At 57.6% G+C, this 13,828-nt stretch overlaps 1 protein-coding gene across 1 annotated transcript in view; it reads right to left on the bottom strand.

The window, feature by feature from the left end:
* Positions 1–6,862: 6,862 nt before the first annotated feature.
* The window catches only part of SLC6A14 (solute carrier family 6 member 14), a 34,676-nt gene continuing 27,710 nt past the window's right edge, over positions 6,863–13,828 (bottom strand). The window contains exons 12-14 of the mRNA XM_064158895.1: positions 12,254–12,363; positions 8,531–8,698; positions 6,863–8,088 (exon numbers count right to left, since the gene is read on the bottom strand). Of these exons, the coding sequence (XP_064014965.1) occupies positions 7,942–8,088; positions 8,531–8,698; positions 12,254–12,363 (425 nt within the window). The 3' untranslated portion in view covers positions 6,863–7,941. The remainder of the gene's footprint in view (positions 8,089–8,530; positions 8,699–12,253; positions 12,364–13,828) is intronic.

The raw sequence follows: 13,828 nt of genomic DNA, 5'->3' as shown, positions 1-13,828 counted from the left end.
GGTTAGCTGTCTTTAATCCTTCAGTGTGCCAGGGCTGGAGGCTGGGCCCCACTGGGGATATGCCAAGGGGGCTGGGGAGTAGCCAGAAAGATCCTGAGCTATTGGCACAGGCTGCCCAGGCAGATGGTAGAGTCCCCATCCCTGGAGGTGTTCAGGAGCTGTGTGGCCATGGCACATGGGGCCATGGTATAGTAGCCAGGTGGGGTTGGGTTGGTGGTTGGAAAGGAAGGGAGGTTGTAGCCAGGTAGGGTTGGGCTCTTCTCCTGGGCAACCCCCAAAAGAACAGCCTCAAGCTGTGCCAGGGCAGACTCAGGCTGGATGTTGTTAGGAAGTTGTTGTCAGAGAGAGTGATTGGCACTGGAATGGGCTGCCCAGGGAGGTGGTGGAGTGGCTGTGGCTGGAGGTGTTGCAGCCAAGCCTGGCTGGGGCACTGAGTGCCATGGTCTGGTTGGTTGGGCAGGGCTGGGTGCTAGGTTGGGCTGGCTGAGCCTGGAGCTCTCTGCCAACCTGCCTGAGTCTGTGATTCTATCATTCTATGATCTCAGAAGGTTTTCCAAGTGAAACAGTTCTGTGGTGCTGTGAGGGCAGGACCAAGAGCAGCAGCTGCAGGAGCTCCCAGAGTAGAGCTCAGATCTACCCAGGACATTTTCAGAGGTGCTGCAGTGCAGACACTGCAAGGCAGGAGCTGAGCAGCTTCCAAACAAAAGCTGTTTCCTTGGCTTCTGTAAAAGCTGGGCTCTTCCTTCCACTCCCTGGAGCTTGCCCACCTCCTGCAGCAGCAGAGCATGGCTCTGGCAGCAGTTCTTTGCCAATGTTGGCAGTGGTGCTGGAGCACCATGGTCCTCAGGCTTCACAAGCCACAGCAGCCACCTAGGCAGTTTGCTTTTGGGCTCACAACAGAGAAGTCTCTTTCAAAAGGCTCCAGCTAAGGAATTGTTTCTTTGCTACTTATGTAAGCATGGGTGATGAGGAGAGAGTGAGAGCCCCAGGGCTGTCAGCCTGGGGAAGAGCAGCCTGAGAGGAGATCATAGAAGCACAGAATCAGGCAGGCTGGCAGAGAGCTCCAGGCTCAGCCAGCCCAGCCTAGCACCCAGCCCTGCCCAACCAACCAGACCATGGCACTCAGTGCCCCAGCCAGGCTTGGCTGCAACACCTCCAGCCACAGCCACTCCACCACCTCCCTGGGCAGCCCATTCCAATGCCAATCACTCTCTCTGACAACAACTTCCTAACAACAGCCAGCCTAGACCTGCCCTGGCACAGCTTCAGCCTGGGGCCCCTTCTTCTGCTGCTGGCTGCCTGGCATGAGAGCCCAACCCCACCTGGCTACAGCCTCCCTGCAGGCAGCTGCAGGCAGCAATGAGCTCTGCCCTGAGCCTCCTCTGCTGCAGGCTGCACCCCCCCAGCTCCCTCAGCCTCTCCTCACAGGGCTGTGCTCCAGGCCCCTCCCCAGCCTTGCTGCCCTTCTCCAAACACCTTCCAGCACCTCAGCATCTCTCTGCAATGGAGGAGCCCAGAGCTGGACACAGCACTGCAGGGGTGGCCTGAGCAGTGCTGAGCACAGGGGCACAAGAACCTCCCTTGTCCTGCTGCCCACACTGCTCCTCAGCCAGCCCAGGATGCCATTGGCTCTGCTGCCCACCTGGGCACTGCTGCCTCCTCTGCAGCTCCTCTCTGCCAGCACCCCCAGCTCCCTCTCTGCCTGCCTGCTCTCAGCCACTCAGTCCCCAGCCTGTAGTGCTGCTTGGACTTTTTGTGGCCAAAGTGCAGAACCTGCCCTTGGCCTTGTTCAATCTCATCCCCTTGGCCTCTGCCCATTTTTTTCTCTTCTTTTTTCTGTGGGTACAGAACACTCCAGAAAGAATGGGATCAGACCATGGGACTGATTTCAGAAACAGGCTTGTACATAAGTGGGCCAAGGAGCATGACATTGAGTGTTATACCACATCCTCTAATTAGTGCCCTTACACAGCAGGCAAGGTCATCACCCTGGGATTCCTTGCCCTGGGGGAAACTGGATCACTCAGGAAGCTCTTAGTGCAGCCCCAGCAAGTTTGCTGCCCACACCAAGCTGTGTGGTGCAGCAGCCAGGCTGGAGGGCAGGGATCCATCCAGAGGCACCTGCACAGGCTGCAGAGGTGGGCACAAGCCAAGCTCAGGAGGTGCAACAAGAGCAAGGGCAAGGTCCTGCAGCTGGGTCGAGGCAATGCCAAGCACCAGTGCAGGCTGGGCAGTGCCAGGCTGGAGAGCAGCCCTGAAGAGAGGGACTTGAGGGTGCTGCTGGAGGAGAAGCTCAGCAGGAGCCAGCAGTGTGCACTTGCAGCCCAGAGAGCCAAGCAGAGCCTGGGCTGCAGCAGCAGCAGTGTGGCCAGCAGGGCCAGGGAGGGGATTCTGCCCCTCTGCTCTGCTCTGCTGAGACCCCACCTGGAGTGCTGCATCCAGCTCTGGAGCCCCTGGGACAAGAGGGCTGTGGAGATGCTGGAGAGTGTCCAGAGCAGAGCCAGGAGGATGCTCAGAGGCTGCAGCAGCTCTGCTGTGAGCACAGACTGAAAGAGTTGGGGCTGTGCAGGCTGGAGCAGAGGAGGCTCCCAGGGGACCTTCTTGTGGCCTGCCAGGATCTGAAGGGGGATACAAAAGAGCTGGGGAGGGACTTTTGAGGCTGTGAGGGAGTGGCAGGAGTGGGGGGAATGGAGCAAAGGTGGAGGTGGGGAGAGTCAGGCTGGAGGTGAGGAGGAAGTTGTTGAGCATGAGAGTGGTGAGAGGCTGGAATGGGTTGCCCAGGGAGGGGGTTGAGGCTCCATGGCTGGAGGTGTTTGAGGCCAGGCTGGCTGAGGCTGTGTGCAGCCTGCTCTAGGGTAGGGTGTCCCTGGGCATGGCAGGGGGGTTGGGACTGGCTGCTCCTTGTGGTCCCTTCCCACCCTGCCTGACTCTGGTTCTTTGCTGTGCTGTGAAGAGCAATGCAGACACCTCTCTTTCCCCTCTAACACTTTGTTTGCCCTCCCTGCATGTGCTGGACTCCCATTTCTCAGTGCCTGGATCCCAGCCTCTCCTAAGGCAGATCTCCCTCTCTTCTCTGAGCTGCTGCTCTAACATCATTATGTTGTTTGCAGGAATTAATGGTTTTCATCTTCCTGTCAACAGAAATAAGCATGCAAACAGGCTGGGATTATTTATAGAGCAACAGCCAATTAAACTGCTTGGGTAATGACTTCAAACTGGTTGTCACCACCCTGCATAATGGCTGTTTAAGCACAGCACTCGCAGCCAGCTTGGCTAATCAGAGGGGCTAAACAAAAACACAATGCCACTGATTTTGTGCATCCCATGATGTGCTCTTCAGCTCTCAGCACTGCAGCCCTGCAGGGGAACGGTGCTGGGCTCACCAGTGTGGAATCAGAGGGTTGCTAAGGAAGGAGAAGGCCTCTGGGCTCACAGGAGCACAGGAACGATGAGGTTGGCTAAGCCACTCAGGAGCCCCCAGCCCAACCCAGGGCCCTGCTCTGCAGGGCTCGCCCCAAGCACCTCATCCAAAGGACTGCTAAGCACACCCAGGGTTGGTGACTCCCCCACGACCTTGTGCAGCACATTCCAGGGCCTGGCCACTCCTGCTGGGAATTTTTGTTTCCTAACATCCAGCCTAAAACCTCCCCAGCCTGAACCTCTCCATTCCCTCTCCTTCTATCACTGTTTGCCTGTGGGCAGAGACCAGCACCAACCTCTCCACAACCTCCTTTCAGGTGGCTGTAGACAGCCATGTGGTCTCCCTTCCTACTCCTCTTCCTCAAACTAACCATCCCCAGCTCCTTCAGCCTCCACTCATAAGATTTATTCTCTGATCATTGTGTCCAAACACCAGCCCAACACCACCATGGCCACTAAACCATGTCCCCTAGTGTCATGGCCACAGGCTTCTGGAACACCTCTGGGGCCAGTGATTTAAGGGAAGGACCTTAGACATCAGCTAATTCCAACTCCCCTGCCATGGAGGATCGATGAGGCTTGTAGAATCATGGACCCAAGCAGGCTGGCAGAGAGCTCCAGGCTCAGCCAGCCCAACCTAGCACCCAGCCCTGCCCAACCAACCAGACCATGGCACTCAGTGCCCCAGCCAGGCTTGGCTGCAACACCTCCAGCCACGGCCACTCCACCACCTCCCTGGGCAGCCCATTCCAGTGCCAATCACTCTCTCTGACAACAACTTCCTAACAACATCCAGCCTAGACCTGCCCTGGCACAGCTCCAGGCTCTGTCCCCTTCTTCTGCTGCTGGCTGCCTGGCAGCAGAGCCCAACCCCACCTGGCTACAGCCTCCCTGCAGGCAGCTGCAGGCAGCAATGAGCTCTGCCCTGAGCCTCCTCTGCTGCAGGCTGCACCCCCCCAGCTCCCTCAGCCTCTCCTCACAGGGCTGTGCTCCAGGCCCCTCCCCAGCCCTGCTGCCCTGCTCTGGTGCCTCTGCTGTACAGTGCAGCCCCTGGTTCAGCAGCCACAGCAAGGCTGGGCTCCGGGGGGAGGTGATTCCAATGCCTCCGTGCCCCTGCTGGCAGCGGGCAGGGGAGGCAGCAGAAGAGGCGAGCAGAGGCTGCTCTCTGCTGGCTGCCTCAGCCCCGCACGGCCCCGCACGGCCCCGGCTGGGCCAGCAGCACAGCTCCGAGCGCAGGGAGGTGACCAGGTGGGAGCTGCATGGAGTTTTGGTCTCCTGTTGTTACATTGGGCACCAGCCCTGTGAGCAGCCTCACAGCAGAAGTAGCCCTGGGCTTTTGCCCTCGGGTTCCTGAGCTGGGTCCTCAACCAAGGTATGCAATATCTTTACTGATGAGCTGGGTTGAGTCCAGCAGCAGTGAGTTTGCAGATGGCACCAAGCTAGGAGCAGCTGTGGAGCTCTTGGAGGGCAGCAGAGCCCTGCAGAGGGACCTGGCCAGGCTGGATGGGTGGGCAGAGGCCAAGGGGATGAGACTGAACAAGGCCAAGGGCAGGGTTCTGCACTTTGGCCACAACAACCCCAAGCAGCACTACAGGCTGGGGCCAGAGTGGCTGAGAGCAGGCAGGCAGAGAGGGAGCTGGGGGTGCTGGCAGAGAGGAGCTGCAGAGGAGGCAGCAGTGCCCAGGTGGGCAGCAGAGCCAATGGCATCCTGGGCTGGCTCAGGAGCAGTGTGGGCAGCAGGACAAGGGAGGTTCTTGTGCCCCTGTGCTCAGCTCTGCTCAGGCCACCCCTGCAGTGCTGTGTCCAGCTCTGGGCTCCTCCATTGCAGAGAGATTTGGAGATGCTGGAGAGTGTCCAGAGCAGAGCCAGGAGGATGCTCAGAGGCTGCAGCAGCTCTGCTGTGAGCACAGACTGAAAGAGTTGGGGCTGTGCAGGCTGGAGCAGAGGAGGCTCCCAGGGGACCTTCTTGTGGCCTTCCAGCATCTGAAGGGGGCTCCAAAAAAGCTGGGGAGGGACTTTTGAGGGTGTGAGGGAGTGGCAGGAGTGGGGGGAATGGAGCAAAGGTGGAGGTGGGGAGAGTGAGGCTGGAGGTGAGGAGGAAGTTGTTGAGCAGGAGAGTGGTGAGAGGCTGGAATGGGTTGCCCAGGGAGGTGTTTGAGGCCAGGCTGGCTGAGGCTGTGTGCAGCCTGCTCTAGGGTAGGGTGTCCCTGGGCATGGCAGGGGGTTGGCACTGGCTGCTCCTTGTGGTCCCTTCCCACCCTGCCTGAGTCTGTGATTCCATGACATTCTCTCATGCTGTTAGCAAATCTGGGGCTGCAGCACTACAAGGCAGGTCTGGCCTTCATTTTAAGGCAAAGTTCAGCTCCTTTTGGATCCACCACAACACTGCTGACACTGTGTGAACCTTTAAAAAAGCACCTTGGGCCTTCTCTGGAAGGGAGAACCCAAAACTGAGTGAAGGATGCAGAGGTTAAGCTCCTGCTGGGCTGCAGCCAGAGCAGGGAGAGCAGCAGCACAGGGAGAGGATTCTGCCCCTTTGCTCTGCTCCAATCACTCCTGCAGCACTGCCTCCAGTGCTGAGGCCCCCAGGACAAGGACTAGTGGAGAGAGTCCTAAGGAGGAGGCCACCAGGATGATGATCAGAGTGCTGGAGAACCTCCCCTGTGGGGACCTGTTGGGGATGCTCAGTCTGGAGAAGGCTCCAGGGAGATCTCAGAGTACCTGAAGGGGCTCCAGGAGAGCTGGGGAGGGACTTTTGGCAAGGGCTGGGAGTGTCAGGCTGAGGGACAATGGCTTTGAGCTGGGAGAGGGGAGAGTGAGAGTGGAGATGAGGAAGAGATTATTGAGAATGAGGGTGGGGAGAGACTGGCACAGGTTGAGGGTGATGAGACCCTGGCACAGGTTGAGGGTGGTGAGACACTGGCACAGGTTGCCCAGGGAGGTGCTCAGGACCAGGCTGGATGAGTCCTTGAGCAGTGGTTTGGAACTGGCTGAGCTTTAAAGTCCCTTCCAACCAAACCCATTCTATGAACTAAGTGCTGGGTAAAGCCTTGGTGGGCACAGAGTGGGTAGAAATCAATGACTGCTGCTGCATTCTGGACATGGGAACAGGGCATTTGTTTGAGTTAGAGGTGAAAGTGGAGCATGGAGCAGGAGAGCAAAGTTGGCTCTTCCTTGGGGACTTTAGGGGCAAAATGAAATAGCTACCACTCTGGCTGCTCCTTGTTCTTGCCACAGAGAGTGATTGGCACTGGAATGGGCTGCCCAGGGAGGTGGTGGAGTCGCCGTGGCTGGAGGTGTTGCAGCCAAGCCTGGCTGGGGCACTGAGTGCCATGGTCTGGGTGCTAGGCTGGGCTGGCTGAGCCTGGAGCTCTCTGCCAGCCTGCCTGAGTCTCTGACTCTGTGATCCCAAAGGCAATGATGAGAAGCAGGAAGAAGCCTGTCCATGGATGGCATTTTTTTTGCCACTCTGCACTTAGCAGACAAAAGACAAACACACAAACACAGTAGTCAGCATTGAGCCCTGAGTACTCTGAAAGGCCTAGACAGAGAAGGAATCATTCCTGTTCCCTGAGCCCCTGTGCCAGCTGCAGGTGGCACATGGGCACAGGCAGGCACAGAAGGTGAGGATCCCTGAGCAGCATCCCAGCCCTGAGCAAGGCTTGGACAGAGGAGGAATCATTCCTGTTCCCTGAGCCCCTGTGCCAGGCAGCCCTATGCCCACCCACCTCCCAGAACACCACTCTGTGGCTGGCCAAGCACAAGGTGGCAGCTGCAGGTGGCACATGGGCACAGGCAGGCACAGAAGCTCCTGCAGGTGAGGATCCCTGAGGAGCCTCCCAGCCCTGAGCAAGGCTCAGAAGGAGGAGGAATCATTCCTATTCCCTGAGGCCCTGTGCCAGGCAGCCCCATGCCCATCCACCTCCCAGCACACCTCTCTGTGGCTGGCCAAGCACAAGGTGGCAGCTGCAGGTGGCACATGGGCACAGGCAGGCACAGCACATCTGCAGCTCAAAGCTCCTGCAGCTGAGGAGCACTGGAATTCGTCTTTCTTCTCTTCCACACCCATGGTGCCCACACTGAGTGCCATGCTCTGGTTGGTTGGGCAGGGCTGGGTGCTAGGTTGGGCTGCCTGAGCCTGGAGCTCTCTTCCAGCTTGCTTGAGTCTATTCTATGCTTCACAGCTGCAGCCCAGCTGGCGAGTGTTGGGCTGGGGTTAAGCACATCCAGTCCAGCAGCCTGGGAAGCCTGCAAGGCATTCTCTTGCCTTCTTCACCCTGGGCAGAGCTCAGTCTCTACTTGCTCAGGCTCCCCCTTCCAACACACAGCACTGAACATAACCATCATGGCTCACTTGCAGTCTGGGGCTGGGTGCAGAAGGGCAGAGAGTTGAGTTTGCTTTTCCTCGCTGTTGCTTTGGGGCCCCTGGGTCACCTTTTTAATGTTTCCTCTTTAAAAACTCCTGCAGGTGATAAAAAATGAATAATAATAATAATAAATCCGTGGTCCAAGAAGGCATCTTCAGTGCTGAGTGTACACAAAGCCAGACACAGTGGGGATCTCCAGCTCCTTCTTCTTGGGGTCTAGGACGTGGCTGTATCTCTCTCCACGGTTGGACTGCAGGTAGGGGCCCCAGTTTGCAGCAGGCTTGCAGCAGCTCACCAGGCGCTGGAAAACAAAGCCAAAGTGCACTGAGCTCAGCCCAGGCTGCTGGTAAATGGTCAGGGGAAGAGGTAGCTCTACACTTGCCTTGTAACTCAGCAACCTGGCAGGGGCTGCCCAGGGAGGTGGTGGAGCACAGAAGCACCCAATGTGATCGAAGATCACATTGGGTGCTTCTGTGCTCCACCACCTCCCTGGAGGTGTTCAAGGCCAGGTTGGATGAAGCCTTCAGCAACCTGTTCCAGTGGGAGGTGTCCCTGCCTATGGCAGGGGGTTGGAACTGGCTGAGCTTTGGGGTCCCTTCCAACCTAACCCATTCTATGACTCCTGCCCAACCTGCCCTAGGTGAACTGCTGTGGCAAGGGGATTGGACTCGATTTCCACACCCCCCCCCCCCCACTCTGTCACTCCTAATAATGCCAAGATTTGGGTTTATGACAGCCCTTACCTGCCAGAGGTTTCCTTCAGCTTTCATCAGTTTGATAACAGCAGTGATGGGAATCCAGATGACACAGAAGATAATCATGCACCAGCCCACAGCAGTACCCCAGACTGGATACAAGACAGAGCCATAACTGGGAGGTGAAAACGTGGCCAAAGACCAGACCAGAATTGCCTGTTCCAAAGGACACCAAAACAATGAAGTGAGAAAAGCAGTGGTAGAGCTGACTTGGGTTTGCACCCCACTGCCAAGCTGCCTCTTGCTTGCTGAGGGTGAGAATTGTTGTGCAGTGTTTGGTGCTCAGCCCTAGCCAGGCAGGTAAGACTGAAGGGCAAGACTGGAAGCCAGCAGTGATCTGCATCCCACAGGCTCACAGCTCTCAGGGGTTGGAAGGGGCCCAAGGAGAAGGGCTCTGCAGCGGGACCTTGACCGCCTGCACAGATGGGCAGAGTCCAAGGGGATGGCTTCAATAGCTCCAAGTGCAGGGTGCTGCACTTTGGCCACAACAACCCCATGCAGAGATACAGGCTGGGGTCAGAGTGGCTGAGAGCAGCCAGACAGAGAGGGATCTGGGGGTGCTGATTGATACCCACCTGAACATGAGCCAGCAGTGTGCCCAGGTGGCCAAGAGAGCCAGTGGCATCCTGGCCTGCATCAGGAATGGTGTGGCCAGCAGGAGCAGGGAGGTCATTCTGCCCCTGTACTCTGCACTGGTTAGACCACACCTTGAGTACTGTGTTCAGTTCTGGGCCCCCCAGTTTAGGAGGGACATTGAGATGCTTGAGCATGTCCAGAGAAGGGCAACGAGGCTGGGGAGAGGCCTTGAGCACAGCCCTACGAGGAGAGGCTGAGGGAGCTGGGATTGGTTAGCCTGGAGAAGAGGAGGCTCAGGGCAGACCTTATTGCTGTCTGCAACTACCTGAGGGGAGGTTGTGGCCAGGAGGAGGTTGCTCTCTTCTCTCAGGTGGCCAGCACCAGAACAAGAGGACACAGCCTCAGGCTGTGCCAGGGGAGATTTAGGCTGGAGGTGAGGAGAAAGTTCTTCCCTGAGAGAGTCATTGGACACTGGAATGGGCTGCCCGGGGAGGTGGTGGAGTCGCCGTCCCTGGGGCTGTTCAAGGCAGGACTGGACGTGGCACTTGGTGCCATGGTCTGGCCTTGAGCTCTGTGCTAAAGGGTTGGACTTGGTGATCTGTGAGGTCTCTTCCAACCCTGATGATACTGTGAGACTGTGAGACTGTGAGATCATCCAGTCCAAAGCCCCTGCCAGAGCAGGACAATCCTATCTAACACAGATCACACAGAACACATGCAGACAGGCCTGGAAAGGCTCCAGGGAAGGAGACTCCACAGCCTCTCTGGGCAGCCTGTGCCAGGGCTCTGGGACCCTTCCAGGCAAGAAGTTGCCCCTTGTGCTGAGCTGGAACCTCCTGTGCTGCAGCTTCCATCCATTGCTCCTTGTCCTACCCCAGGGACACTTTAAGGACATCTCATCACAGCCTGACCTCTGGCTGCTGCTCAGACTGCCTGTTGGGGAATGTGCCTGGTGCTGGAGCAGCCTGGGAGCCTTCTCTCTCTCTGGTTTTTTATGTCTCCAGCTTCCTTTGTTGAGAGGAAAGAATCCAAAGATTAGCTCCTGGCAAATATTGCTGCAGAAATCAGGTCACAGGATTGTTGTGGTTGGAAGAGACCTTTAAGATCATCAGGTTCAGTCTTCACCTTAAGACCACCATGGCCATCAAACCATGTCCCCAAGTGCCACAGCCACACAGCTCCTGAACACCTCCAGGGTTTCTTGATGACCTCCAGCCACGGGGACTCCACCACCTCCCAGGGCAGCCTCTGCCAATCCCTGACCACTCTTGCACCAAAGATGTTTTTGCCTCAGCTCCAACCTAACCCTCCCCTGGCACAATTTGTGGCCATTTGCTCTCCTCCTATCACCTCAGACTAGGGAGCAGAGCTCAACCCCCACCCCACTGCAGCCTCCTCTCAGAGGAGTGAGGGCTCCCCTCAGCCTTTTCTTCTCCACCCTGCACACCACCAGCTCCCTCAGCTGCTCCTCCCCAGCCCTGTTCTCCAGACCCTTCCCCAGCTTCATTGCCCTTCTCTGGACCTGCTCCAGCCCCTCAGTGTCCTTCTGGCCCCAAAACTGAACCCAAGACTCAAGCTGTGGCCTCTCTAATGCAGAGTAGAGGAGAACAATCCCTGCCCTGCTCCTGCTACCCACACCAGTGCTGCTCCAGGCCAGGCTGCTGGTGCCCTTTTGCCCAGCTGGGCACCCCCTGGCTCATCTCCAGCTGGCTGTTGACCAACACCTTCAGGTCTTTTCCTCTTGAGCAGTTCCCAGCCACTCTGCCCCAAGCCTGGAGCATTCATGGGGTTGTTGTGATCCAAGTGCAGGACCCAGCACTTGGCCTTGCTGAGCCTGACAGAATTCCCCTTGGCCCATGGATCCAGCCTGGCCAGAGCCTTCCTACCCTCCAGCAGATCCCACCCAATTTAGTGCCATCTGCAAACTTGCTGAGGGTGCAGTGAACTCCCTCAGCCAGAGCAGCACTTTCTAAACTGCACTGTGGACAGATTCAAAGCAACTTGGCTGCTGGAGAGGAGAAGGCTTCCAGGAGAGCTTGGAGTGGCCTTGCAGGATCTGCAGAGGGCTACAGGAGGGCTGAGGAAGGACTACTGACAAGGTCTGGGAATGACAGGAGGAGGAGGAATGGGTTTGAAGTGGCAGAGGGGAGACTGAAACTGGGTGTTAGGAAGAAGTTCTTTGCAGTGAGGGTGGTGAGAGACTGGCACAGGTTGAGGGTGGTGAAACACTGGCACAGGTTGCCCAGGGAGGTTGTGGAGCACAGAAGCACCCAATGTGATCAAAGATCACATTGGGTGCTTCTGTGCTCCACAACCTCCCTGGAGGGGTTCAGGACCAGGCTGGATGAGGCTTTGAGTGACCTGTTCTAGTGGGAGGTGTCCCTGCCTATGGCAAGGGGTTGGAACTGGCTGAGCTTTGAGGTCCCTTCCAACCTAAACCATTCTCTGATTCTCTAAAGCCAACCCAGCTCCAGAATTGGGCAGTTTGCTTGCTCTGGGTTGCTCTTTGGAGTCTAGACCCAGTTCAGCAGGAACTAATCACAGAACCAAGCAGGTTGGCAGAGAGCTCCAGGCTCAGCCAGCCCAGCCTAGCACCCAGCCCTGCCCAACCAACCAGACCATGGCACTCAGTGCCCCAGCCAGGCTTGGCTGCAACACCTCCAGCCACAGCCACTCCACCACCTCCCTGGGCAACCCATTCCAGTGCCAATCACTCTCTCTGACAACAACTTCCTAACAACAGCCAGCCTAGACCTGCCCTGGCACAGCTTCAGGCTGTGTCCCCTTCTTCTGCTGCTGGCTGCCTGGCAGCAGAGCCCAACCCCACCTGGCTACAGCCTCCCTGCAGGCAGCTGCAGGCAGCAATGAGCTCTGCCCTGAGCCTCCTCTGCTGCAGGCTGCACAACCCCAGCTCCCTCAGCCTCTCCTCACAGGGTTTGTGTTCCAGGCCTCCAGCCCAGCTTCTCTTGAGAGGCCCCAAGGAGGAGCAGTACCTATCAGAAAGCACAGAGTGCAGTGGAGTTTGCTCTCCTGTCACCACCACATCCTGGCCACTCAGCACTGAATCTTCCCATGGAGACCTCTCCACTCTCCATCTCCTAAGCTCTGTCCCACAGTGCAGCCTTCCAGACTCACCACCAGCAGCACAGGGGTGATGAAGAACCAGCACATCCTCCACCACAGCCAGAAGCAACGGTTCTTCTTCCCAATCATCATCTCAATGTCTTCAATGAACCTGTTTCCTCCTGTGGGAAGACAATCATGGGTTGCTGTGCAAAGCAGGAGCCTCCCTTGCAAGTGAGGCTACTCAAAAGGGTCAGAAGGCTCACAGAATACATCCAGTTGGAAGAGACCTCAAAGGTTATCCAGTCCAGCTTCCAACCCAGCTCCTCCTGTCCCTAAGCACCAGCTCCACAGGCTGCTGAAACACCCCCAGGGGTAATGACTCCAGCACTGCCCTGGGCAGACCATTCCAGTGTTTGAGAACCCTCTCTGGGAAGAAAAATTTCCAAACATCCAGCCTGAACCTCCCCTGGTGCAGCTTGAAGCCATTTCCTCTGCTCCTGTCCCTTGCCACCAAGGAGCAGAGGCTGCCCCCTCCTCGCTCCAACCTCCCTGCAGGGAGCTGGAAAGGGCAATGAGCTCTGCCCTCAGCCTCCTCTTCTCTAGACTGAGCTGCCTCAGCCCTTCCTCACAACCCAGGCCCTTCTCCTGCCCCACTGCCTTCCTCTGGACTTGCTCCAGCCCCTCCATGTCCTTCCTGCAGTGAGGGGCCCAGCACTGAGCACAAAACTCAGGAGTGGCCCCAGCAGTGCTGAGCACAGAGCAGTCATCCCCTGCTGGCCAGGCTGATTCTAACCCAAGCCAGGATGCCCTTGGCCTTCTTGGCCACTTGGGTACTGCTGGCTCACATTTCATCAGCTGCCAACCCACACCCCCAGCTCCCTCTCCAAGTCGCAGCTTTCCAACCACACCTCCCCAGGTCTGTAGCTTGCCACGAGGTTGTTGTGACCCAGGTGCAGGACCTGGCACTTGGCCTTGTTCAGTGGCATACAGTTAGCCTTGGCCCATGGCTCTACCCTGCCCAGGTCCTGCTGCAAAGCCTCCCTGCCCTCCAGCAGACCCACACAGACCCCCACCTTGATGGTGCCATCTGCAAACTTAGTGAGGCTGTGTTCAGTCACAGGCACACAGGTGTCAGGGGTTGGAAGGGACCCAAGGAGATCATCCAGTCCAACCCCCTGCCAGAGCAGGACCACACAGTCCAGCTCAGGGCACACAGAACACATCCAGACAGGCCTGGAAAGGCTCCAGAGAAGGAGACTCCACAGCCTCTCTGGGCAGCCTGTGCCAGGCTCTGGGACCCTTCCAGGCAAGAAGTTCCCCTTGTGCTGAGCTGGAACCTCCTGTGCTGCAGCTTCCATCCATTGCTGCTTGTCCTGTCCCAGGCAGCAGTGAGCAGAGCCTGTCCCCCCCTCCTGACCCCCAGCCCCCAGACAGTTACAGACATTGATTCAATCCCCTCTCAGTCTTCTCCTCTCCAGACTAAGCAGCCCCAGGGCCCTCAGCCTCTCCTCATCAGGCAGTGCCCTCCTGTCCCCTCATCATCCTCCTAGCCCTCTGCTGGACCCTCTCCAGCAGATCCCTGTCCCTCTGCAGCAGGGGAGCCCCAAACTGAACACAGTATTCAGGATGAGGTCTGAGCAGGGC

This window comes from Pogoniulus pusillus, chromosome 19 (assembly GCF_015220805.1).
Source record: "Pogoniulus pusillus isolate bPogPus1 chromosome 19, bPogPus1.pri, whole genome shotgun sequence".
In the NCBI taxonomy this organism is placed as follows: Eukaryota; Metazoa; Chordata; class Aves; order Piciformes; family Lybiidae; genus Pogoniulus; species Pogoniulus pusillus.
Note: the sequence above shows the minus strand (reverse complement) of the source record. Positions and strands in the feature narration are given on the sequence as shown.